Consider the following 24,708-nt stretch of genomic DNA (forward strand, 5'->3'; position numbering starts at 1 on the left):
TTCGCCTTGTGGTTATAGCTGTGGCACGTGAGAACACCGTTGTGTTTATGCTTTCTTTTCTGCTTCTGCTTGCATCGTACGCGTAAACCAGGCTTTATATAAAATGGCGCAGCATATCACTTGAAAAAATGGGCCATTGTATACCTTTTCAGTGGAGAATAGTGGCTTTGTAGAGAGTAGACACACGTCGGTTAATTTTTGTTTCTGTCAGCGAGGGTGACAAGTCAAACTAAAGTTACAAATACAGACTAACCGGACGTCCCAGGAGGTGCTATATTCCTGCTTCAAATACCATATAAGTATATTCTAAATACCATATAAGCCCTAAAGCCCTAGAATGGTTTACTTCATACCTCTGCAACCGCTTACAGCAATGCTCCATGTCAGGTTCATTGTCCAGCCCTCTAGAACTCAAACTAGGGGTCCCACAAGGGTCCATATTAGGGCCTACTCTCTTCTCCATCTACATCAACGACCTACCACTATCACTTAAGAAAGCCGAAGTAGATATCTACGCAGACGACACAACAATCTGGTCAAGTGGTAATACTTGTGAGGAGATCCAACAGAAATTACAGGATACGTTAGACAGTGCAGGAAAGTGGTTTAAAGCTAATGGTATGATGCCAAACACAACAAAGACCAAACAGTTACTAATTGGTACAGCCCAGAAGGTCTGTCATGCAGACAAAAACTCTCTGGATCTGTTCCTGAACAACACCAGGCTAGACGAAGCCACTGATGAAAAGATTCTCGGAGTAAAGATTGATAAACATTTAAAATGGGACAAACACATTGACTATCTAATTAGTAAACTAAATTCCAGAATTTGTCTCTTAAAGCGTGCAAGATGTTATTTAACAACTCATTGTAGGAAGCTGCTATATAATGCCACTATCAAGCCTATCCTTGAGTACTGTTGCACTGTCTGGGGTAATTGCTCCAATGAGAATTTAATTAGACTACTAAGAATCCAAAAACGGTGTGCACGATTAATACTTGATGCTAAGTTCTCTGATAACTCTGTGAAGTTATTTACTAAATTAGGATGGCTCCCCATAGACGATATTATACGTAGCAGAAAGCTTTATCTATTACATAAGATTAGTTCTGGACACTGTCCAGATTATTTCATTCCATATATACATCATCTAAAGGACACGCATAGCTACAACACCAAAGCTAAAACAAAGAACAACGTAGTTATTCCTAAATACAAAAGAATTTCAGGTGGCAGGACCTTTCACGTCAGCGCAACCCGCCTCTGGAACAATGTTGACGTCTCTATTCGTAATGCTGCATCGCACAAACAGTTTACAGGAAAACTACACCAAACGCTACTAAAACAAAATGCTGGACTAGAACATTTTAAAATCAGTAGCACTTTTTAGCTCTTAGTGTATTAAATTAAGTTTAAATTTTTATCATTTAGTTAGGTTTATATAGAACTTTTTAAAATCAGCAACATTTTTTAACATTTTTTAGTTCTCATTGTATTGAATTAAGTTTAAATCTTTATCACTGTCTTAAGTATATAACATGTAGTTAGGTTTATAATATGTAGTTAAGTATGTATTATGTAATTAATTAGGGAGGGCCATATTGTAAACTACTGGGCCACCAGTAAATTATGTTACCCTCATTAAATAAAGTCTTTATTATTATTATTATTATTCTACCCGCACCGTCCGTGTAAACCATGAGTGATAATAAAATAATATTTAATTACGACACCTCTTTAATCGTATCCCTGTCATATTCTTTACCATAATATAAATTGCATTATCCATGCGCTTTAGAAAATTGAAAGATCGAAGAAAGAAGAAAAAAGCAAATAAAAACACAAGAAGTAAAGTGAAAGGGAAAAACATTCGCCAGCGCGGCTGATGTTTGTTCCTAATCTGTTGCCATGCACATCCCGCTAATGCCTTCTTCCTTGCTGTATATATTTATTGTTAACATAGTTTTTGCTCTTACTCTATTTTTTTACAGGTGAGATGCATATGATAGCACACGGCAACCGTAAGTAACCGTTTTAAAGAAAGAAATTTTCAAGGAAAAAAAAAGCTAGGGCTTAAAACTATAAAACTGGTTGTACCATTTTTCCTTTTTGTCAATTCAGTCAGACAGCTCATGGAATACGGAATCAAAGCAAGTGTATTCTTTTATGTTGTGGAACAGCCTACCCCTAGAATTACGGCAAGCGACTTCGATTCTTTAAATATTTTAAACATGGTCTCCAAGAATAGCGGCGTCTATTGCTTTGTATTTTTTTTTATTTTATTGTACTTGTAGATAGGAAGGTAGGTATGTAGTTAGTTAATAATAGTTTTTTAAATAGGCTGATGGAGATACTATTCTAACTAAAATCAGTGTACAAGTTTTTTTTTTTTTTTTTTGCGCCTTTACGAAAAATCGTGTCAGGTTGGAATGAAAAAAGGACTCAAAAAAGACTTGCCAAAAAAAAGGAGTATTTTTTTTACTAGATGTTGAGAATCCATTTTGAAGATATGTTTACAACAGTGTGCTTTTTGACTTTGGTTTTGTTTTTCCCTTTCTAGATTCTCCACCTCGAGGTCCACCACTCCGGGCTGCCCCTAGTGGTAAGTTAAATTTCTTCTCGAAATGTTTTTGTGTTGTTGTTTGTCGCAACAATTGTGATGATGATCAACGGTACAGTGATGACTTGATTTTATTTTTTAATTTGGCTTAGTTTATGTTATTCTTAGTTTTAGATAACGGGATTAATATTAAAGCAATTTTTAGCCTGTGAATGAAATACTTTATTAAAGTGTCTGAAGTATTTAGCTTAAAAAAAAAAAACTAATTGTGGACACTATTTACATTATTATATATCTAAGCTATTTAAAGTTAAAATATTTACACTTAAATTCTAAGAAGAAGAAAAACTGAAGAATCGTACTACATACATTAATAAATAAATAAATCAATAAATTACAATAGAATATGAAATTTTATCATAAAAGTAGGTGAAAGATAAAAATTGCAGTTAAGAGTTAAAAATTAAAAATTTAAAAATGTATATCGGCTAGCTGCATATGTCACATTGACACTCAGTTTGTATAAGACGGGTGAGGTCTTTTTTTAAAATACTGTTTTTAAAACTCGTGACATTATGTTTTTCTCTATCACTGTGGTCTAGTTTGCTCCATAGATAAGGCCCGAAATATCGTAAAGGATGTTTTCCATAATGTACTGTGCGAAAACGTGGAATATTAAAATCAGCGTTCCTCAGATTATATCGTTTCGGGGCTGTATTAAATATTTCTGTTATATAAGTGGGCACAAGTCCGTGTTTTACTTTATACATTAGAATGGCAATGTTTTGTAGACGTCTTTGGTACAGACTTGGTAGACCTGCTCTTTTCAGTAGCTCACTGTAGGTCTCCGATTGGGATTTAAAGACTGCCCTGGGTGCGCGCTCTTGAACTCTCTCCATTTTCTTCTTATCGGATGATTTGCAAAAGTGCCATACAATATCACAATATGTAAGGTGAGGCAAAATACTAGATTTGTACAGCTGTAACTTTGCAGACCATGGAATTAGATTACGTAGTCTCATTAACACCCCAACCTTACAACTAGTTTTCTTGCAAATATCACTAATGTGTTCACTAAATGTCAGTTTGTTGTCGATGGTTACACCAAGAATTTTAAGATACTCCGATGATTTGACTTCATGACCATCGAATTCCATCTTCAGTGCATATTCAGGGGTTCTCTTGGAAGGTTGTGGATCAAGGGTAAGGATCTGGTATTTCTGAGGGTTGGCTTGCAGTAGGTTCTCCTTGTACCACTGTGACACTGCCTCTGTTTCTCTCCTAAGAGTTTGGGCGGCCTTCTGTATATCATTATCATTGGCGTATATTTGGTGATCATCAGCATACATAAATAGACTAGCAGACTGCCTATGTAGCGAGAGATCATTTTGGAACAGATTCCAGAGAAGAGGCCCGAAGGAGGAGCCTTGTGGACACCCCCTTTTTTGTTCTTTCCATGCGCTGTGCGCTTCTTGTAGTTTGACTCTGTTTCTTCTACGCTCAAGAAAGGATCGCAAAAGATTTAGTGCTCTTTCAGAGAAGCCGTATGCTTTAAGTTTCTGGATCATTAGTGCAGGGTGCAATGAGTCAAAAGCTTTGCTCATATCGGTGGATAGAACAGTCACGTACTCCTTATTATCAGCAGCCATTTTCCAGTCCTCAGTTAGCCTTATCAACGTAGTTTCACAGCTATGTGTCTTTCTGTAGGCAGACATTTTCTGATATAGATGTGGATTCATGGTTTCCATGATTTGCTTGGAAAGCAATGACTCAAATACTTTATCAACAGAGTTCAGTACTGTTATAGGTCGGTAGTTTCCCGGATCGGTTTTATCTCCTTTCTTGAAAACAGGAGTCCATTCTCCCATTTTCCACGTGTTAGGCCAATTTCCCTTTCTAATAATGCTGTTGTAGAGACTTGTTAGGGATGGTGCTAAACCTTTGGCAGTTAACTTTAGAATCTTCGGGGAGATTCCATCCCACCCTGTAGCTTTGTTTGATTTAAGAATTTTCAGTTCGTTTTCCACTTCACCGGAGCCAATTTCGTTAAAACCAAATTGAAGGCCTTGATAAGCTTGCCGAATGCTCTCGACACTCGCCTGTCAGAGACCTAACATTATTTTGCTGCATGACGTGGAGCCTTGAAAACGTTTGCCACAGAACCCAGTCCTCTGTTTAAGGAAGAGGAGCCCTGACGCTCTAAACCTCTTTAGAACCATGAGCCTTGGGGAAAATTGCTTTTCTTAAACACAGTCGACGCTCTCGTAAGCGGCCACCTCGGGAATTCAATGAAGTGATCGTAACAAAAACTGCTGGCGAGAGTCAGTGAGCTCTCGTCAGCAAGCAGACGCTAAAACAATAGAGGCTGGTCGCTCAACCGATCTTTTAGAATAAAAGCTTGCTAATTCCATCAAATTATTCCACTTATCGCACATCACCTTGAATCAAGATCCTTACCGACGAAAATTACAAAGCGATGCTATATAGTGGTAAATGTGATCAATTATTGTAAAAGTAAACTTTTATTTAAGTGGTGACTAATACGAATTTAAGTCTTAATTGACTGGTTACTTACTAGCGCTGAAAAGCAAAGAAAATCAGCAGTTGACAATTTCCAAAAATCTTAACAGAGTTTGTGTGTCAATTTAAATGAGGATTCACAGTTAGGAACATCAAGGAGTTGATTATTGAGTTCGTGATAAAATTTGAAACGACATTTCGTATTTTCTCGTTTTTATGGGATGAGTGATAACGAAATGCCATAAAACTGCAATAGAATTGTTTTTGCTTTCAACATTGAAACAACTGTCTTTTTATAATTTTTGGGAGACTTAATTCGTAATTAAAAGGACAACATAAACAAAAGTGAGATTTTTTGATACCGATTACTCTCTTCTTGGTCATAAACAGCACGTCAACCACCTCCCCCTCCACCTAGCCGTGGTAAGTACTTTCCATCTTTCACTCCTTTAGCCTTTCTTTCATTCCTTTACTACATCCATACCTCATTGCCGCAAATTTCAACAGTCCTGAAGTCCCTGCAACTTGTCTTGAGCTCTATCCACATTATTGAAATGTTTATACAACCAGTTAGAAACAGAGCCCTTTAAAAAGAAGTACCCAGTATAACAAACGATATCCATCAGCCTGGCCAAAGTTACTTACAGCAAAATGTGTTGGTGCGTGATGCTTAGTAAAATATCTTATTTTTAATTACCGAACATCCCTTTGGAGAAACTTGGAACCAGTGAACAGGAGAAATGTGTGAGTTTGGGGTTCACGTTTACTACTACCTCTCTTGCAACTTACAGTGTATTTTTTCGGTTTTTCTCGCCTCTGACTGAGTTATCTCTAGAATTCACCGTCTAGCATGTCTTAAGATTCAGGATCGGGATTGATCATGAAAATTAATGGATATATTTTCCTTTTCTCTGGCTTGCCCCCCTCCTCCTCCTCCTCCTCCTAATCGGCCTCTCCTATCTTATGGTGAGTTGTATTTATTTAGCTACTTCTAAAGTTGCCTTCAGGCTCTCAAAAGGAGGGGGAGCCCCAAAATCTTGACCGTGGAGCCTGGCGTCCTTTCTTTTTGCTGCCTGCATCCCTAACATTATTTTGCTGTAGTACGTACATGAAGTCTTGAAAACGTTTGTTCCAAAGTCCGGAGCCCTGGAGCGAGGCGTTTTTGAAGCCCTAAACTCCTTTAGAACCTTGAGCCTTGACAGCAAATAACCTTAGTTTCTTATAGCGGTATTTTTTTAGTAGCCTGTGCACTGTACAGAGGGGAGAGGAACAGGAGGGTACATCTTCCTCCTCCCTACTTTTTGAGCAGGTTTATCCCTCTTCCGTATTCTTTTTCATATCGATTTCTCCCTCCTCCCTAGGCCTACTTCTTTGGACTATTTCCCCCTCCTCTCTATTCTGTTCCTCCCCCCTCTGTACACGATCAATACCCTTCAAATTGAACAAAATTCACTTCCACTGGATCTTGAATCATGGAAGGATGCCAAACCTGTTTTCATACCATAAACTTCGATTTCACTGAAAACTACATCATGCGAAATTTTAATCTAAACCCATCATTTCACATCGGTCTGTCCAATCAGCGCTCAAAGCTGCAACCATTTTGATCGCCACGACAAGTGAAAACTTTCAAAAGAGGTTAATATTATTTATTATGACGGTATATCATTAGTTAATTAGGTACACTCGTCTAGCTGAAAACTTGGACACAAAATCGGATTTTCTGCAGTTTTACTTTAAGAGCTTGAAACATCACTGTTTTGAAGCTACATTACTAATTCAAGCTGTCTCGAGTTGCCTTCCTCTGTTATGAGCGCTAGCTTTGAACTGAACGATCTGTGAGTTCTATCATCGTACATCTTCGATGAATCTAAAGTTTTATTTCATTTCCTCGTTGATAGAGATGTTCGAAAACCCTTTGTGCAGCGTACTCACCCAAGGTGACCACGATGAGGATGAAGGCGAAAATGAATATGAAGGTAGCTGATGTGTTGTTTTTACTGCAAAAGAAACATTCTACTTTTTTTTGTGCAAACATGTATGTTACACAATGGTTTACTTATAAACATATGTAACATGATACACCCTGAGAAGACTTTCCAGAAGATGCTTTATATTAGCAAACGTTGCCAGTCTTTCTGTGTAGGATTGAACATCGCTGTGAACAGTATTGCATTAAAACAGTCCTATATATAAACAAAGGTACTGTGTCTAACTTTCAGCCTGATAGAAACTCTTGATAAAGCAAGTTTTTTTAATGCTGAAGTTAAGGATAAACAGTTCCTCGCACAACTTTTCCTTTTCTTAAGGACAACCGACCTTTCAGTGCAAATCAAGATAATAACTAGCCAAACATTTTTCATACCATGCGAAATTAAAGTTATAAAGAAATCCCAAAATAGCTGATATGTGCTTGCCTATATTTAATTCCGAGACCGAGCTTTCCCAGAGTTGAGAAGTGCATAAATCGCCTTCTTTTGTCAATAAATTACTTTAAAAATCCATCTTTGTTGGAGCGGTGGTGTAATGATTAGTGCATTAGACCCCGGATCAAGCGGTCTGGTTGGATCCCTGACGCGTGAGTACCTCTCCTCTCAGGTATATATGTGGATCCCGGCAAACTTAACACTGGGGACAACCCTGTGATGGAATAGCACCAAATATTTCCAGAAACCTGATAGTCGGGCGACGGCCCTGGTAAATGTGCCACTACTGACTCGAGCGCAGACTTTATCCTGAGCTCTTTCCAATTGCATTTTACTTTTATTTCATTTTTCGTTCAACATAAACAGACGAATGGGATGAAGATGAGTCACCCTGGACAGAGGAATCAGCTGGTAAGTGATTTATTTCCCTTTTTTGTGTGATGTAATCTCACATAACCGAGTTTGTGTATAGCCAAAGCCTTCAGTATTCAAATGGTCCACATTCCGTTATTTTTAATTTGCGTCAATTATCCATGACTCGCGAAATTAACGAACCTAAACTAATTGTTGCTTGCTTAAACTCGCAATAGTGTTGTTAGATGATCGCAATTATTTCGCCATTTAACCACTGGAGTGGGAATTCTCATTTGGTTTGAACAAGGGATAACATATTTTTGTTACAACTTAAACTGGAGAGGGGGACGGGGAGAGGGCCCATTTAAAATATACCTGGATGATCGTCGAAAATTTTGAAATACCTTTGAACTTCTCCTTACGGACACCTACATATACAGACACCTCTATACAACGGACAGTTTACTGGGTACTACTGAATCTATAGTTATGGACACTTCAATAAAACGGACACTTAAGGCCTGGCTACACCAGGAAACATTGTTGCGGAAAAATTGTTCCTTGTCTTGTTTCCTTGCTGGCTAAATTAGATGGAAGCCAGGAAAATGTTTTGCTGCCCGAGTGGCTAAACTAGGAAACAATGTTCCCGGAACAAAGTACCACGCATGCGCACACTAGTCAACATTGCTTCCACGGTGGCTAAACTGGGCAATATATGTTTCGGGAAGAAAATTTGTGTCGGGAGCAAAAATGTTTTTGACTTGAGGCAGAAACATTTTTTGTTTCCGTAAAGCAAAATTTGTTTCTGCAACAAATGTTTCCCGTGTGGCTAAACTGGGAAACATTTGCGTCCACAACAATGTTTCCTAGTTTAGCCAGGCCTTAAGCTTTGCCCGTTTGGTGGCCATATTTAACGTATTAAAGAGGTTCGACTGTACCAGAATAGGGTTAGGTAGCAGCCCTCGTAAGGTCTCACAAATATGGCTTACCAACCATCGGGAGAACAATAGAAAAAAACGGCAACAGGAACAATGCCCCTAACCCCAAAAACAAAAGCAACTGCTACACTAGACGAAGCTTACGAGAGCTGCTACTCTACTGCCAGATTTCACTCCTTTAAGGTACTCATTCAACAACGGCTAATAAGCAGATTTAATGCCTAAAAACGTACGATGATGACCACCCGTGACTTTTGCATGTAAGACTCCTCGGACCCCTCGGGCCGTTCGCAAACCTGTGTTACGTTCATCCTCTTAACCTCTTGTTGCTTCAGGACGGAAGGAGGTGGGTAAACACCGGACTGGGAATGTTGATATTTTGCCATCTTATGGCAACACTAACAGGAAAATTTTCTTTGTAAGTACAAGACCCTGGTCGCGTCACTGAGCATGACCCAGCCTGGAGAGCAGGCGGGACAACATTACAAGGCCACAGTACACAACAATTCACGGAAGCTGATCCAATCAAAGTGGATCCTTCAAGGAAGGTTGAACTGGTGCTGAGGCTCGTGGCAAGGTAATACTGAACTAATTGCACGTTATCACCTTTATTGATAAGTTGTTTTGGCTAATAGTCAAGGATGTGAAATTCTCTCGCAAAGCAATGACACCGTAAATAGATACAAAAACCTCTTTTAAGCCATATTTGTGCTCAAGTGGATTTTGACCAACATACAGTATTCCTTCGAGTGTTCCAAAAACACGACAGTTTCCATACCTGAGCATGAAGTTTGTGAACTGCAAAGATTAGAAAATGGAAAAGAACAGATTAACAACTTAGATCACGAAATAAATGAGCAAGAAATACGTCAAGCGGTAAAGAAACTGAAGAACAAAAAATCGCCATTTGCTGACAAAATAAGAAATGAAATGATCAAAGCGAGCCTTGAATCACTTATGCCTGTTTATATCAAACTTTTCAACCTTATTCTGCGATCAGGACATATGCCAGATGTTTGGTGTCAAGGCCTTATAACCCCAATCTACAAATCAGGTGACAAGAGTGATCCGACAAACTATAGAGGCATATGTGTTTCTAGTTGTCTTGGTAAGCTATTTTGTTCCATTCTGAATCAAAGATTATACTTATATTTTGAAGACAACAAGATTTTACATAATTCACAAATTGGCTTTCTGCCTGAAAACCGCACTGCAGACCATGTTTTTACCTTACGAACCCTAATAGATAAATATGTCCACTACCACAAAGAGAAAATCTATGCTTGCTTCGTAGATTTCCGCAAAGCTTTCGACTCCGTTTGGCACGAGGGATTATTTTATAAGTTACTCAAAGTGAACATAGGAGGAAATGTTTACAATTTAATTAAAAGCCTTTACTGCATCTCTTCATGCTCAATAAGAGTCGGAGAAAACAAAACACGATCTTTCGCATACTCACGAGGTGTACGTCAAGGGTGTATCCTAAGAGTAGTATAGTAGTTGGGGGTACGAGACCCAAAAATTTTTGGATCTCTTACTCCCCAACTACTATACTACTAACCAGTGCTGGATTTAAAACTGGATCCAAAACTGGATCCAAAAATGGATTTGAAAAATGGATTCAAAAAATAGAATCAAAAATGGAATCAAAAATGGAATCAAAAAAATGGAATCAAAAATGGAAATTAAAAATGGAACCAAATATCAAAATCTCTTATACTCTTTTTCAAAATTTTGGATACAGTGCGTTTAAACAAGCCTTGATATCATAACTGAAATATCAATCTGGAAAACCAAGCGAAGCCGAGTTTTATGATGTTTTTGAAATTTATTTCAAAATCTCTTATACTCTTTTTTGAAAATCTTGCATCTTAGTGCGTTTAATTATTCCTTTTATCAAGTTGGATTCTAGTGCGTTTAAAATGAACGTCTTATATTACATTTTCAATATAATATTTTTGTATTTTTATCAGATTTTTGAACATGTTTTTATGTAGGATCATATTTGATATAATACCGAGATCAGTACAAATGTTAACTAATCTATTTAATTGTTCCTTTTCGCTTGATTGTAAGAAAAGTGTATTGTCTTTAATGCAATGTTTTTCTATGATATTCATCATCTCAACGAATTTTTCTTTGATGTAATTTGATGTCATTATAATATTTATTATACATTATTTTTTATATCATTTATACAGTGCGTTTAATCTGATTTTTTGTTGTAAATGATGCTGTTATTAATATGCTTTTGTGTCAAAAGATGTCTCCATTTACCGGATAATTTGTAGTTATAATTATTGCAAATGACACAAAACCATTCCTTTTTAGATGCATATAAAGTCTTGGACCTTCTTTTTGCATCCATCTTGTCTTTTTCAGTAAAATATCTTCGGACTTCAACCATTTATATATATACTTTAGAAATTTTTATATATTTTTAACCGACAGTTATGGTAAATTTTTAATGTTATATATTTCTTGTGATTCGTTGTTTTTTATATATATTTATGACTTTTTTAAAATTATGGTGATTAATATTTTATAGTTCAAGGTTAAACATCTGCATTATTGTCATGGTTTCATAATGTTTGGTTCAATACAATAGATTCGAATGTTCTATTGTTTATATTAACTAACCAATCATATTACAATAAACTTTTATACAAACTTTTATATAAACGTTTGTCATAAAATAAACTTTTATTCTCAGAATTGATTCAAGATGCCTAAGTCAATAAGCACGAATTTTATATATGTTGTAGATCCTTCATTGGTATCCAACTATTAAAATCATCATTATATCCTTTCCACTTCACTAAAGCTTGTTTCTTCTTATAATCCCTCCGAATGACTTTATCAATTCTGAATACGTCCTGTTTTGCTTTTAACAGTTCAGGTTCATAAAAACTTCCTTGTATGTCTTCATTATTGAGATCTTTCAATTTGTAAGTAATAGGATTAGTGTATTGTATCTTATCGATGGTAAAAATTTCTTCTGTCCAGTTTGGCGTGTACCCTTTATCGAAAATATTTCTTTTATACTTCGATATTCGAACCTTATCACCTATTTTGAATTTCGGTTTCTGTTTTGATGTTTTCATATCACCGTATAAATTGAAATATACTAAGCCTTCATTCTTTTTCCTCGATGCTTCTACGGGTGTCATTTTAATGCTTGAGTGTTTGGTATTATTATACTGTTTTAACAGCTTGGGTAGCATATCGAGGTACGTCGTATTACCTTGAGCAGTGAATTGTTTCCACATTCGGGTTTTAATTGTCCTATTCCATCGTTCGCATACGCTACTTTTCTCTTCATTTTCGGTTGAGTATAGTGTTATACCATTCTTTTCCAAAAGCTCCTTCATATTTTTATTGTAATACTCTTTCCCTTTATCAGTCCAAAGATATTGAGGTTTACGCCCCTCTTTGAATATGGTTTTGAATGCTTGAGTTACAGTTTCACCTTTTTTGTCTTTTAGAGGCACTATCCAACCATATTTACTGAAAACATCCAGTACCATGAGAAGATATCTATATCCCTTGTTCCATTTACTAAACTGTTGCATTTCGACCAAATCCGAACACCATATTTCATCAATATGGTTAACTATAACACGTCGTTTAGTAAAGTTACGTTTTATTGCTGTATGTAATTCATCAGCTAATTTTTCTTGCCATTTTTCTTCACCTGTCGTTTTTTTACGTTTTTTTTGGCTTAACACCTAAACCCAACTTTTCCTTTGTTGCAATGGTATTACGAGCAATAGCATGACCCCATTGTCTGTCTTTCCACGGAATAGAATCGAGGGCTTTTACCATCTTTTTATCAGCTTTGTTTTTGCATTTAACCTGATCTTTTGAGGGTTTATTTGCACAGACGCTGTAATCTACATCATGTTGCATCGATACAGCATCTGTTTTACCAGTTGGTTTTTGATATATCTTAAGTATTTTACCAGTATTTGGATCCCATTTGACCTGTTTTTCAAGAGGATTCCCGGGACCGGTATATTTATGGCCGGGTATAACAAAGCCTTCTTTTGGAGCTACTTTCAGAATAGCTTTGTGGATATCAAAACCCTTACCATTTTTATAGTAATCAACATTGTCTTTTACACCTTTGAGAGTTTGACCTGCTAAAATTCTTGCCATTGAAGCAAAGCTAGGTGATGGAGTTACAAAATTTGATGCTACATAGGCTATTTTATCAACAGTAGAAGGGCCTTTATAACGAGCAAGAGCTCCGCCACTTTGACTTTTGACAAATTTAGTTTTAGTAATACCACAAGAAATGCATTCCGATTTGAGCATTAAACGATTGTTTTTTGTTCTCACATATTTTTCAGAACCAGGAACTGAATTAGTTTGTATTTTTTCACGTACACAATACGATTTAACCATTATATATATATTGATTAGATATTAATCGCAATAATGATTAATCCATTTACCGTTTTTATATTCACTGTAATTGCATTTTGGATCGGTATTTTCGTTAGCATACGAACCTGCTGGCTTCCAAAAACTCTTTGTTTGAATACCGCTACGAGGGTTTACTATGCCTTTTACGATATCTCCCGACCAATACTTTTTAAATAAATCCTTATCACCACCAGTTATACGCATAATGAAGCTAGCAATGTCTTGGCTCTGTTGAAAACCAGGAATTTTTTCCCCGACCTTTTTGTTAATCGTTTCACCAACTCCTCGCCCCTTTTTCTCACTGACAAATTTGGTTTTAAAGCTTTTACATTCAGAGCATATGCATTTCATCATAGTTCGGCCATTTTTGGTTTTAAAATATTTTTCACTTTCTGGTACACATTCTGTCTGTTTTTTCTGCTTTACGCAATATGATCTAACCATTATATATATTGATTATACAATTTCATCAAAATTTTTTTTACAGCTTTTCTTTTCTTTATCAATGAACAAAAATTCGAAGGGCATCAGTTTGTCAAATAAATTGGGATCTATTCTATTTTCTTTGCCGATCAGATTGGAATGGTTTTTTGTGGCTGGTGGATATAATAACATATGTGAACTGTTCAGTCTTATTTTCTGAGGCACATCATAGTAACTTTGACTCAAATAAATGGGAGTTATATTATGATGTCTTCCGTCAGTGAAATGATTCGCTATTTTGGATTGAATTTTGTCACAACAATTTATCAAATCATCGAAGACCACTATTTTTCTGTTATTGTTGGGATATTCTTCAGTATCCATTATTTCATCAGCAGTCTTAATCTCTAACACATCATAACCAACCTTTTTTGATATGTCATCCATCAATGATTCGAGATCTTTTATTTTGTCTTGATGTCTATTCGGAGTATAAAATATTATCTTGTCATAAAACACGAGCGGTTTTCTCAATATGTGCATCAGAAGGTTTGTTTTACCACAATTGCTTTGACCGCAAATGAGCATTCTGAATTCTTCATTCAAGAAGTTATTTAAGCTTCGTTTTTTGGCTTCTTTTTTGATGTTGTCATAGTTTGGAATCTTCATCAATATATATATTGTGTACATTAAAATATCTGTCTTCCAGCATTTATGTCAATTGATATATTAATTTTGTCATTTATCTAAACTATTATATATGGATATCGAAAAATTCAGAGAGAATCAGAAGAAGCATTATGAGAATAATCTTTTGAAAAGACAAATCAGAAAACAAATAAAAGACACACTGGATGAAAAACAATCAAGACAATTTGAAAGCAAGGAATTATTCAAACCCGTTATAACATCTCAGAAAGAGGTGAAAGAAACCATCGATAAAAAACAAGACAAATTAATTGAAAACTTGAATGAAAAACAAGAAAAATTAATTACAGCTGTTGATATGTTGAATGAAACAATGTCATCATCTGGTTCACAAAGTGGGGTTCAAAGTTGGTTAAGTGATTTACCATCAAAATTTGAACCTTTAGACATATTACCTGAAGAAGATGAAGAAGAAGATGAAGATGAAGAAGTCCCAAAAAAAGAAGTCGTTGAAGAACATATCTTTAACCAAGGTGAAAAAACCATCATAAGAAAATATGGATTTGATCCTGATTTGAATGATATTCCAGATGAAAAAGAAGTTAGATCAGCAATATCTCATCTAACTGGAAAAAGACGATCTTCAAATCGGATTATTAAAAATAACGCAAGGAAAGATCAAGAGATATTGAGTAAATATCGCACTGTTATAAAAGGAATCAATTTCAGGGAAAAAACAGGCGATGGTATCAGGTTTTACAAACAGCCGAAGCGGAATGCTTACAAGATAAACAATGGACAGTATGGCGGTTTACTCATAAATGTACCAAGATTAATCAATGAAATGGTCATCGAAGCCGTGAAAGATGGTAAAATGGTTTATGAAGACATTGCTGACAAATCACTCGTTGATCTCATCACAAAGAGGTTTAATCCAAAGAAAAAGTATTCATCAAAAGCAATCAAAATATTCAATAATCTCAATATGTTATCAAACATCCCAAAACATAGATCATCAGGGAAATCAAAACTGATTGGAGGTACAATGATATACTCAGACCCAAACGATTTGATGAAAAGATTGACTTTGTTGGCTGGAAGCAAAAGGGCTGGTAATACAAGTATTGTTCTCAGAAATGAAATGTGGCAGATCATTGATTATTTACTCAAACAAGGTGTGATAGCTAAAACACAATACGATAAATTTGTCAGGACTCAATTAATGTAATCTAATGATATAATGGAAATCCCGATGTTTTTGGATAGCAATGATGGTATAAGAGATTCAATGTCTCATGATTTTACCATCAATCATGTGCCTGAAATAGTCCTAGACAGGAATAAAACATATTATTTGGCTCTTTACAGTGCTGAAATGACTTATAGCTGGTTCAATGTGTCTTCAAAGTATGGAAATAACAAAATAAAATACAGCAAGGATTCTGGAGCGAATTGGGTTGAAATTGTTTTCCGTGATGGTAATTATTCTTATTCAGACATCAATGAGTATATTTCACAAATACTCGAAGTGAACGGTGATTTAAACGATAAGGGGAAAGGTATCTCACTTGAATTTTCATCATCATTATTGAAGGTGTATATTGAATTGGAAGAAAAATATCAATTGGATCTCAGAGAAGGTGATTTCTCAAAACTGATTGGTTTCAATAAAGAAATCATCACATCAACAAAATACGGATCCAATGCTCCAAACATAACTAGAAATGTTGATAACATTTTCATTCATTGCAATCTTCTGAGCGACTCACTTGTTTCTGGGACGCAAGGTGATGTACTTTATCGTTTTAGTGTTGCCAATTTGCAGATATCTTATCCATTTGAAATAAAAGAAACAATACCTCGACCCCTTTTCAACAAAATCAATACCAACATCATCAAAGAATTGAGGATATATATCACTGATGGATTGAACAACCCTATCCATCTCAATAATATACCAATTAACTTGACTTTGCTGTTGAAAGAAGTGTGATATTATATATCGTATTCGTATATGAGCAGAATCAGAAAAGTGAGAGATATGAATACCGGTATGTCATACTACATCGACATTGAAACCGGTGACCCAGTTGATGATCACCAAAAAGGAGGTGGTATTATGAACAGTTTAATTTCCACTGCAAAAAAATCATTGACAAGTAAAACCACCAAAGATTTGGCAAAAAAGCCGGTAAAAAAAGGAGTACAACATGTTGCACATAAAACTGGCAACATCATCAAAAATAGACTGAATAAAGCAACCAAGAAAGAAACAGAAAAACTGAAAAAATACACTGAATCAGAAAATAAGGGAGACATGATCGTCAGCTTATTACAATCACATCCTGAAAACAAAAAATTCCAACCAGAAAGAACGAAAAATACGGAAGAACAATTGAGGAATGATATCCTCAGTCTGGAATTCGACAAATTAACCAACATGTAAAATAATGTAAACCATTATTATATAATGTCTTTCAGAAGTTCGAAATATTGCAAACGATACGAATATGTCTCATTTGATTTACAAAATCCAATAACATTACCTGCAAACAACCAGTCTCAAAAAAAGAGTGGATACAGGTTCGTTATTGATAGCAGTAGTGAGACTCACCCTTTCGACTTGTATAATTCATACCTTTCTGTTGATTTTAAAATCACAAAGATGGATAACACTGGATATAATGCAGATGATCAGGTTGCAACCGTCAATTCCGGTTATTCACTTATCAATCAGTTGAAGGTTGAATTAAGCGGAGTTAATGCTCTCGGTGCACCAGGGGTTAATCATGCTATCAATGTGAAAAATCTGACTGAATTATCATCAAGTTACACTGAAACAGTCGGACCAAGTATGTTCAATTACCCAGACACTAGTGTCGGTGCTGTATCAGAAAAATATACTATGAGAGAAGTACAGCACGGTCGAAACGACGCTGATAATGCTTATGAAGCAAGAAATGTAGTTGATGGAGATAATGTAAACTACAATGAGGGTTTCGCAAAAAGAAAAGCATTACTTACAGCATCCGCTGAAAATAACATCGTACTACCATTGAACAGATATGGTTTCTTCAACTCTTTTGAGACAGAAATAGCACCGAATGGTAAAGTCACCATTGATGTCAGTCTTGAAACTGATAACAATGTGATATTTCGTGCTGGGGGTGACCCAGGAAGGTTTATTGTCACTAGGCTTGTTTTATGGGTACCGAAAATGATATTCAATGCTGAGGGTGAGCAGATTTTTCTTAAAACATATCTAAAGCCACATACATGGTCATATCTCAAAGAGAGAATTGAGATTTCTCCATCAACAACAGCACGTCAAGGTACATTCAGGATTACTTCTTCAATTCGAAAACCGAGGCATGTTTTTATATGGGCTCTTAATGATGCAAAAATGAATGATCAAACACAAAATCCATTTCTATTTAATACATATAACATCGCGAATAACCGAACATTTTCAAATGCAAGGCTTGAACTGAGCAACGGTATTTTTTATCCAAACGAAGAACTGAAACCAGATACAGAGATCGTACAAGCATACAGGACATTGATGGAATATCAAAAAGATTTTAATGCTTATTACAGTTCTCCAACAATAACACTGAAATCATTTCAAGAGTTGTATGGGCTCATCTATTTTGATCTTAGAAACCAAGAGGAAGAAATCAAAAGTGGTTCAACCAAGATCCAATTCATTTACAATTTATCTGGGAATCCAAATGCAAATTACAGCCTCTATGCTTTGATTCTCCATGAAGAAGAGCTAAGTGTTGATATCGTCAATGGTAAAGTTCTCCTCAAAGCTTGGTTCGTTAATCAAATGTATTTTATGTAACGTTAATATATATGACTGAATACAAACCATACACTGTATCACTAAGCAGAAACCAGAAATTGAAGCTTACAAAAGCCATCATGACCAAATCTCCAATAACACTGAGATTGTTGTCTAATGATTTGTCTGGAAACGACAAAATGTTTCTGACAAAAACACAGATCAATAAGATCAAAAAATCGAAAACCCTCAATAAAGGTGTTGATATAAAAATTTCAAAAACACAAATTTCTCATATTAAACCAATGATACAATCTGGGATGGGGCTTCAAAATAGACCTTATCCACCTCCAATAAAAAGCCAAGGTCAAGGATTGCGTAACAGACCATTTAATATCAACGATTATGCCCTATACAAAAGTCCCCCTTTCATTGGTACTTGGGATAAGAAAGGTTCAGGAATAAAAAAAAGAACCATGAAGAAAAAAGTAACGCAACCAACCATTCCAATAATTGGATTGAGATTGTAAATAAACCAAAATTCATTAATAAAGCTTTGACCGATAGAGATTTGATTAATTGGTGTGATTATTTAAAAATTGATATTACCGGCATATATAGCAGAAACCAACATATGCCTAAAAAACATAGTCCATGTGTTATCAATTTAGATGATTTGAATAATGCTGGAACTCATTGGACTTGTTGTGTAAAAGGTAAAAATGACAAAACATTATGGTATTTTGACAGTTTTGGGATGCATTATCCCCAAGAATTTAAAATGAGAGCAAAAAGAGATGGTATCACCAATATTCTTTTTAATAATTCTCAATATCAAGACCTCAAGTCTGTTTTATGTGGTTATTATTGTCTTTATTTTTTACACCAAGCACTTGTATTCAAAAAAGAATATTTTGGCATCTTGAAACCATTATCAATGACAAACACCAATCACAATGAAAAATTCATCAAGAACTATTTTGAAAATATATAACATAATTACATATGGGATTTTTCGACGGAAATCATATCGCAAATTCAAAGACTGACAGTGTAGGAAAAGAAGGACCAGCTGGAGTCGGTTTTAAACTGACTGATGATGGTAATTATGATATGGAGAATAAAAAAATATTCAAATTGAAGACGCCCAAAGACGTTAAAGTAGATGATGATTACGATTCGTATGCTCTTGATTTGTCTTCAGGTGTCAACAAAAGCTATCTTAAATTAAATTGTTTGACAAAAGATGTTGCAGGAAACAATTTTGATGCTAATCAAGCAACGATAAACAACAGTGCACCGTACTATGATGGATTGTACCAAAAAACAACCCTAGTATCGAAAGAATACGTTGATTTAATGGACACCAATCTTGAACAAAAAATAGATAGTAAAATACAAAATAAAGCCGATCTTAGTACCAATAACGAACAAACGTTTAACAGTATAATAAACGTACCTAATTTTGATCAATATTACAGCAATTTGTCTAACGTAATGAATAAAAGGTACATTGATGCCCAAGACGCACTAAAAGCCGATAAAATTTATGTCAATGCTACTTTCCAGACAAAAAAAACAAGTGCTATTTTAGCCGCTAGTATCCAAAACAAACCTTCAAAGCAATATGTAGACAGTACTTTTCTAACTAAAGCTGTTGCCAATGGCATAGTACAAAACGTACAAAATAGGTTAAATATCCATGGTAGTAATTCAATGCAAGCTGATCTCGATATGAACTCTCATAAAATAACAAATATAAAAACACCAAGCAATGATACAGACGCTGTAAACAAAAAATACATGCTTGATTATGTTGGTGAAAGTCATGTTCAATCAGCTAATGGTGAAAATAAATTCAAATATATAATGGATGATCCCAATGCACAAGTGAGTGAAGAAGATGATGTCGAATTGGGGAATGTTGTAACCTTTCAAAATTCACCACATAAGGTAAATAAAAAGGTTGTTGACATGAAATTATTGCTTGACAGTTCTAAAGGCTATTACAGTTCAAGAATTGGACTAAATCTGTATTTATTGACCAATGATCAATATACTGCTGTTCTTGAGATTATGTGGGTTAGTGATGATATTGACCCTGACAGTTTGGAAATATATGGCACATCATCCATAGAAACTATTCATAACGTTAGCAGAAAAACGTTTAAAACACAAAAATATGTCAGATTGATATGCCAATTCACAAAAAGTCAAAGCATCGGAAACAATTACTTGTATCTCGATTTAGTCATGAAAAATAAAACAGGAAGCTCTTATGACCCTAAACTACAGACATATTTCACTGTTTATGGAATATCTGGTCATCAATCCAATGTCGAACCAAGTATTTATGATCAAATATATTATATAGCTAATGACCAAATTAATTTCAACACAGCGATCAATATGGATAATAAAGCTATTTATGGTATTGAAGAGGGAAATAGTGATAGCCAAGCCGTCAATTATAAACAACTGAATAGCTTCAATGATAATCTTAAGGCCTATCTTGAAACAAAAATATTATCACTCCAACCCAAAAGTTATTATAATGAAGTGTTTGAATACTTTTTTGATTTATTAGATGTATCGAATTTTACTATGTCAGATAGCAACGGCAGTGTTGTTTCTGGCTTAGGTAGTAATCTCGTTTTTCAAACTACTAAATTGTTAACAGAATTTGAACCAAAAGGGGGCTTTATAGGTGTTTTCGTAATTAATTTAAATGAAAATATCACTGAATCCAATGACTGGACTATATATATGGCATTTAAATATGACTATAAGCCCAGTGATAATAAAAGGATTAAAATTGAATTTATCGATGGTGATAGCTTTAGTTTTCCGTGGGTTAAAGTGGAGCATAATAAGCTATTCCTCGATTATGATCTAGATTCATATACAGAGCAAATTAGAGATGGTTATATAGGTAAATATATGAATCTCTGGTATACAAAGATACAGGATCAATTTAGAATCGCTGTTTGCGATAATGTTATGAGTATTGATCAAACATTTTCTGGGTTTAATATCAATACATCTAGCATTAAAATCAGTTCAGATTACTATGTACAAAGAATCGCTTTTAGTAAAACTACATATCCGATAAATGGTAGAGAGTATCATAAAATCCAATTTTTAGATAAAACAAAGGCTGTATTCTTCGAATAAATTATCTAACTCACTATTATATGAAAACTGCAGATTTAATACATGAGATGCTGAAAACTATTGAACGGTTGATTAAAAATATCAGAAAATTATACAACAGATTTAAAAATAGAAAGAAAACATTGTCTAATCAATAATATATGACAAAACAACGCAAAAATATATTCGAATGGAACCATATTAGTGACAAGTTAAATCAATCGCAAATTCAAGAATTGAAAGAATACTACAAAGTTTATCATAAAAAGTGTTGGTGTTATAAACAAGCTACAAAAAGCTTTAGAAGGCTGAAATTAATAGGCAATTCGCTGGCTATTTTATTCGCTTCAGGAGGCATAGTATCGTCCATTTCAACTGGTGGTATCAGCCTGATTGCAATCAGCACGGGAGCTTTATTGATACAAGGTTGGCTTCAACATCAAAATCTCGATTTGAAAATTCAAAATTGTATATATGCAACCCAATCCTATATGCATATACTTAACACACTAAAATTTATTTTGCGAACGGGTGAATTCGACCTATCCAATATCCTAATAACAATGAAAAACACCGATGACTACATAAGTGATAACAGCCCGATTATAGATAAGTATATGGTAAAATATGATAAAAAATTCACTTCAGAATAATTTTAATAATTTCATCAAATTTCAACAATAAAATCTCACCCCAATACCGATCATTAAACGCTAGTGTTTTTTTTGATTCAGAAATCTGTATAAAATTGTATGGGATACCGAGCATTTTAAACAGCTCTCGTATAATATATTTACTTGAGATCATCCTCTTTCTTCTTTTATTTATAGATGGAAGAATACTATCGATTTCATGAAAAACCTTATAAATTTTATGACGATGATTTACAGTCAATTGCACCCCATTTTTAATACAAATATTGTTTAATACGTTCTCGATATGGTATTTTCTGTTATATATGCTTTTATGCCATATTTTGTCTCTGTTCTCGTAAAAATCAAAATACTCGCTAATATATTTATAATTCTGAGTCCCGCAATTTTGACATACTTTCATATATGCATCTTCCAAAATATCAGGTTTATCACAGCAATGATCAACAACTTTATCGCCTGTATATAATAACTCATTGCAAAAAATACAAGAACCCTCGCCCATTATTTTTAAATCGCTATGTATCTGTGTATCACAAAACATCTCATATATAAATATATTTATATAAAGATGGTTCAAGGCAATAGAATTAAGTTATGAAGACTATCATCGAGTTTGTCTCTGTTTGCATGCATTGTTATATCGTCTAAAATGCAATTATGGAAACACTCGTAATTGAATACGCAACGCATATAAACTTTTTGAGTAAACTTTACTCAAAAAGTTTATAATAAAAAAATTCTTACTCATAATCACACCAGATTAAAATACCTGCTGACGCGTCAGCAGGTTTTTTCGGTCAATGGTTTAGTCATTAATCATTTATAACTTATGGCTAAAACCGTAAACTGAATAATTATGTATTTAATGTTGATCCTTACGAGGTCTTCCACGTCGTCGTTTCTGGTCTTCAGGTATACACTCTAAACGTACATGATTTTTGTGTTCATTTGATATTTCAGATCTGCTGTTAAGGTCTGAAGATAGCATTTTAATAATACAAATATTTGTTTTAAGGATGCTCTGAATAAAATACATTTTATTAATGAAGGCTATATCATTCGAGCTTTGATCAGATTCTAAAAGGTGTTTGATATTTAATGTTATATCAGTCATTCTATATATATATTAAAGAAAATAATTATCACTTAAACGCACTATAAAAAACTGAGGGAAATCATACAACTTAACAACTGGGGAAAATCCCCATCTCTTTTTTTAATTGTTAGAATCTTCTCAAAGGTTTTCAAAAAGCATTTTAAATATTAATCATGTCACTACCTGTGGGATACCTTTTTTGATTTTCATATTTCAGAATAATAATCATATCGCAGTTGTTTTGATGAAAATAGACTGAATTTAGAACTATTATTGATATAAAGAATAATTATGTATCTTATATTGAGGAAGGCCTTTGAGAGGCTGATTGCACAGCATATTAATAGCTGTTATTGTTACTTGTACTATCGGTAACCAAATATATAATTATATCTGGTTATTTAAAAATAAGAATTACTATAAACTGATATAAAGAAATATTTTATAATATAAAATAAAGAGAAAATGGCTGGGAAATGCAAATACGATAATGACGATGATCGGATAAAAGCTATTCGAAATTCAAAAACCAAATACATGCTTAATAAACAGTGGAGATGCGACGTTTGCGATTACGATAGCAATCTAGCATCTAAATGGATGCATATGAAAACTAAAAAACACATCACAAATAGTATATTAGCTGGTCTACGAGAGGATGATCGGTTTGAAATAATCGATGAAGAATGATATATATAATTAACACTTCATGCACTTTTACAATGACTAAATATACAAATATATCTAGTTATTTAAAAATCTGAAATCAAAAAAAATGATTTTACTATAAGACACTTAAAGAATTGGTTATACTATAAATTAAAAAAAATGGAAAATAAAAATATCTCATCTAATAATATGAACGAATCAGATCTAGCTAAGCTATCGAAAACCGATCTTATAAAAATGATATTATCACTAAAAGCAAACCAACCAAGAGTTTACAAACCTAGGCAACCAATCCCAACTCCTCGTAAGAGTGTAAAACAGAGGGTGCAGGATTATGAGGAAAATATCATTCAACCACCTCCTGAATTTAGGGATGATTATAAGCCTATACCAATGCCTAGGACTATAAAACAAAAATCAATTCCATTACCAAGGACTAAGATAGAGGAAGTTGCTAAAGCTATGAAAGGCTACACAAAGTCTTTTGAAATTGGTATAAAAAATAATAAAGACCCGTTATTACAGCTTCAAAACACAAGAAAAGCTGTAGAAAATCACATAATAAAACAGCTATCAGCAATGAAAGGTGTTAAGTTCATTGAAACGCTCAAGGTGAAATTCACTAAAATGTCTGGGGATAGTGTAATATATAAAACCGCTTATTTCAACAGTAAAGCACAGACCATAATTAATAATCTGGAAATCGTTGAATCACTACAAGCATCTAAACAACAGATATTAAATTTCGTAGCTCAATGGATATCTGAAGGCTCAGGATGGACTATTGAATCAGTTGATGGTCATTATATAAATTTAGTTAAATATGAACCAATGAAAGGCGAATCTTATATTCAGCTACCACCAGAACTTAGAAACAGTGCTAAAGGATTAATAAACATGAAAAATGAAGATAATGAATGCTTTCGGTGGTGTCATATCAGATACATAAATCCTCAAGATAAATATCCTCAACGAATTAAAAAATCTGATAAGGCATACATCGAGAGATTAGATTACTCTAAAATTGAATTTCCAGTAACAATAAAACA

The 24,708-nt window shown here is 34.4% G+C and overlaps 1 protein-coding gene across 4 annotated transcripts in view; it reads left to right on the top strand.

Annotated features, from left to right (window-relative positions):
• LOC144649993 (uncharacterized) overlaps positions 1-24,708 on the top strand; it is a 53,327-nt gene that overhangs the window by 23,360 nt on the left and 5,259 nt on the right. The window contains exons 4-8 of one of the 4 annotated variants that reach the window (XM_078509621.1): positions 1,993-2,022; positions 2,562-2,603; positions 6,983-7,060; positions 7,874-7,918; positions 9,223-9,376. In XM_078509621.1, the coding sequence (XP_078365747.1) occupies positions 1,993-2,022; positions 2,562-2,603; positions 6,983-7,060; positions 7,874-7,918; positions 9,223-9,376 (349 nt within the window). Of the gene's footprint in view, positions 1-1,992; positions 2,023-2,561; positions 2,604-5,956; positions 6,048-6,982; positions 7,061-7,873; positions 7,919-9,222; positions 9,377-24,708 lie in introns of those variants that run through there. The other 3 variants (XM_078509622.1, XM_078509623.1, XM_078509624.1) reach the window with 3 other exon arrangements.

This window comes from Oculina patagonica, chromosome 4 (assembly GCF_052425735.1).
Source record: "Oculina patagonica isolate OP01 chromosome 4, crgOcupat, whole genome shotgun sequence".
NCBI classification, from domain to species: domain Eukaryota; kingdom Metazoa; phylum Cnidaria; class Anthozoa; order Scleractinia; family Oculinidae; genus Oculina; species Oculina patagonica.